The 1,186-nt window shown below is 37.5% G+C and overlaps 1 protein-coding gene across 1 annotated transcript in view; it reads left to right on the plus strand.

Moving 5' to 3' along the window:
- The window catches only part of LOC120853661 (olfactory receptor 4F21-like), a 1,659-nt gene extending 1,053 nt beyond the window's left edge, over positions 1 to 606 (plus strand). The window contains exon 2 of the mRNA XM_040227614.1: positions 4 to 606. Within this exon, the coding sequence (XP_040083548.1) occupies positions 4 to 606 (603 nt within the window). The remainder of the gene's footprint in view (positions 1 to 3) is intronic.
- The last annotated feature ends 580 nt before the right edge of the window (positions 607 to 1,186 follow it).

Genomic DNA, 1,186 nt, shown 5'->3' on the forward strand with positions numbered 1-1,186 from the left:
AAGCCGCTCCACTACCTGACCATCATGAGCCTAAGAAGGTGCTCTTCTCTTCTGGCTGTTGCTTGGACCATTGGACTCATCCACTCTGTGGCCCAGCTGGCTTTTGTTGTCAACTTACCCTTTTGTGGCCCCAATGAAATGGATAGCTTTTACTGTGATTTTCCTCGGTTCATCAAACTTGCATGCACAGACACGTATAGCCTGGAGTTTCTGGTCACTGCCAACAGTGGCTTCATCTCCATGGGCACCTTCTGTATCTTGATCGTGTCTTACATCTTCATCCTGGTTACGGTTCACAAACACTCTTCCGGTGGTTCATCCAAGGCCCTTTCTACCCTCTCAGCTCACATCACTGTGGTAGTTTTTTTCTTTGGCCCTTGCATTATTGTCTATGTGTGGCCATTCCCTACCTTACCCATAGATAAATTTTTAGCCATCTTTGATGTTCTAATTACTCCTTTTATGAATCCTATTATCTATACATTTAGAAACAAGGAGATGAAGATGGCAATGAGGAGACTGTTTGGTAAGGTTTTAAGTTTCAGGAAGAGTTCTCATGCACAGTCCAAGAAATTCAGATTGATCTTGACTATTTTTGGAAATTAACCTCTTTAATTACCCTTTACATATATATTTTCAGTGTACTTAATGATTTTCAATATTCACTGTGAAATCTCTCCTCAAGAATTCTGTTCCTAGCTGGTCATTTTTTCCATAGGGACCCTTGCTCTAAGGAAACTGAAAATACTAGGCAGGAGTGAATTCAGCACAGGAATATAATGTTATTAAAAACTTACAGATGTTGGTAAAGGCTGAAATCTCACATACTGGGCATGTCATACTGGGCATGTTTCTCGTTAAAACAAAATGTTGGATACTCTTCTCTGATAGAAATTCTCAAAGATGTATCTCTTTTAATATACATATGTACCAATATTCAAGCCCTTTGTGTTTCTCAGTGTCTATATACCTGAAGGGAAAAAAAATGAAACAAAGACTTGTCCAGGTAGCTTTGAGATTTTGGGGCTTCTAATGTCTGAATTTAGCCATCCACTTTCAAGATTTAATTAATTACATGGTTTTTAAATTTAGTTACGATTGGAAGGTGATATTTGGCTAACTCAAAGAGTGACAACTCAGAATATATTAATATTTTTTGATATTAATATTTTTAATTAATCAAATG

This window comes from Oryx dammah, unplaced genomic scaffold (assembly GCF_014754425.2).
Source record: "Oryx dammah isolate SB20612 unplaced genomic scaffold, SCBI_Odam_1.1 HiC_scaffold_26, whole genome shotgun sequence".
NCBI classification, from domain to species: domain Eukaryota; kingdom Metazoa; phylum Chordata; class Mammalia; order Artiodactyla; family Bovidae; genus Oryx; species Oryx dammah.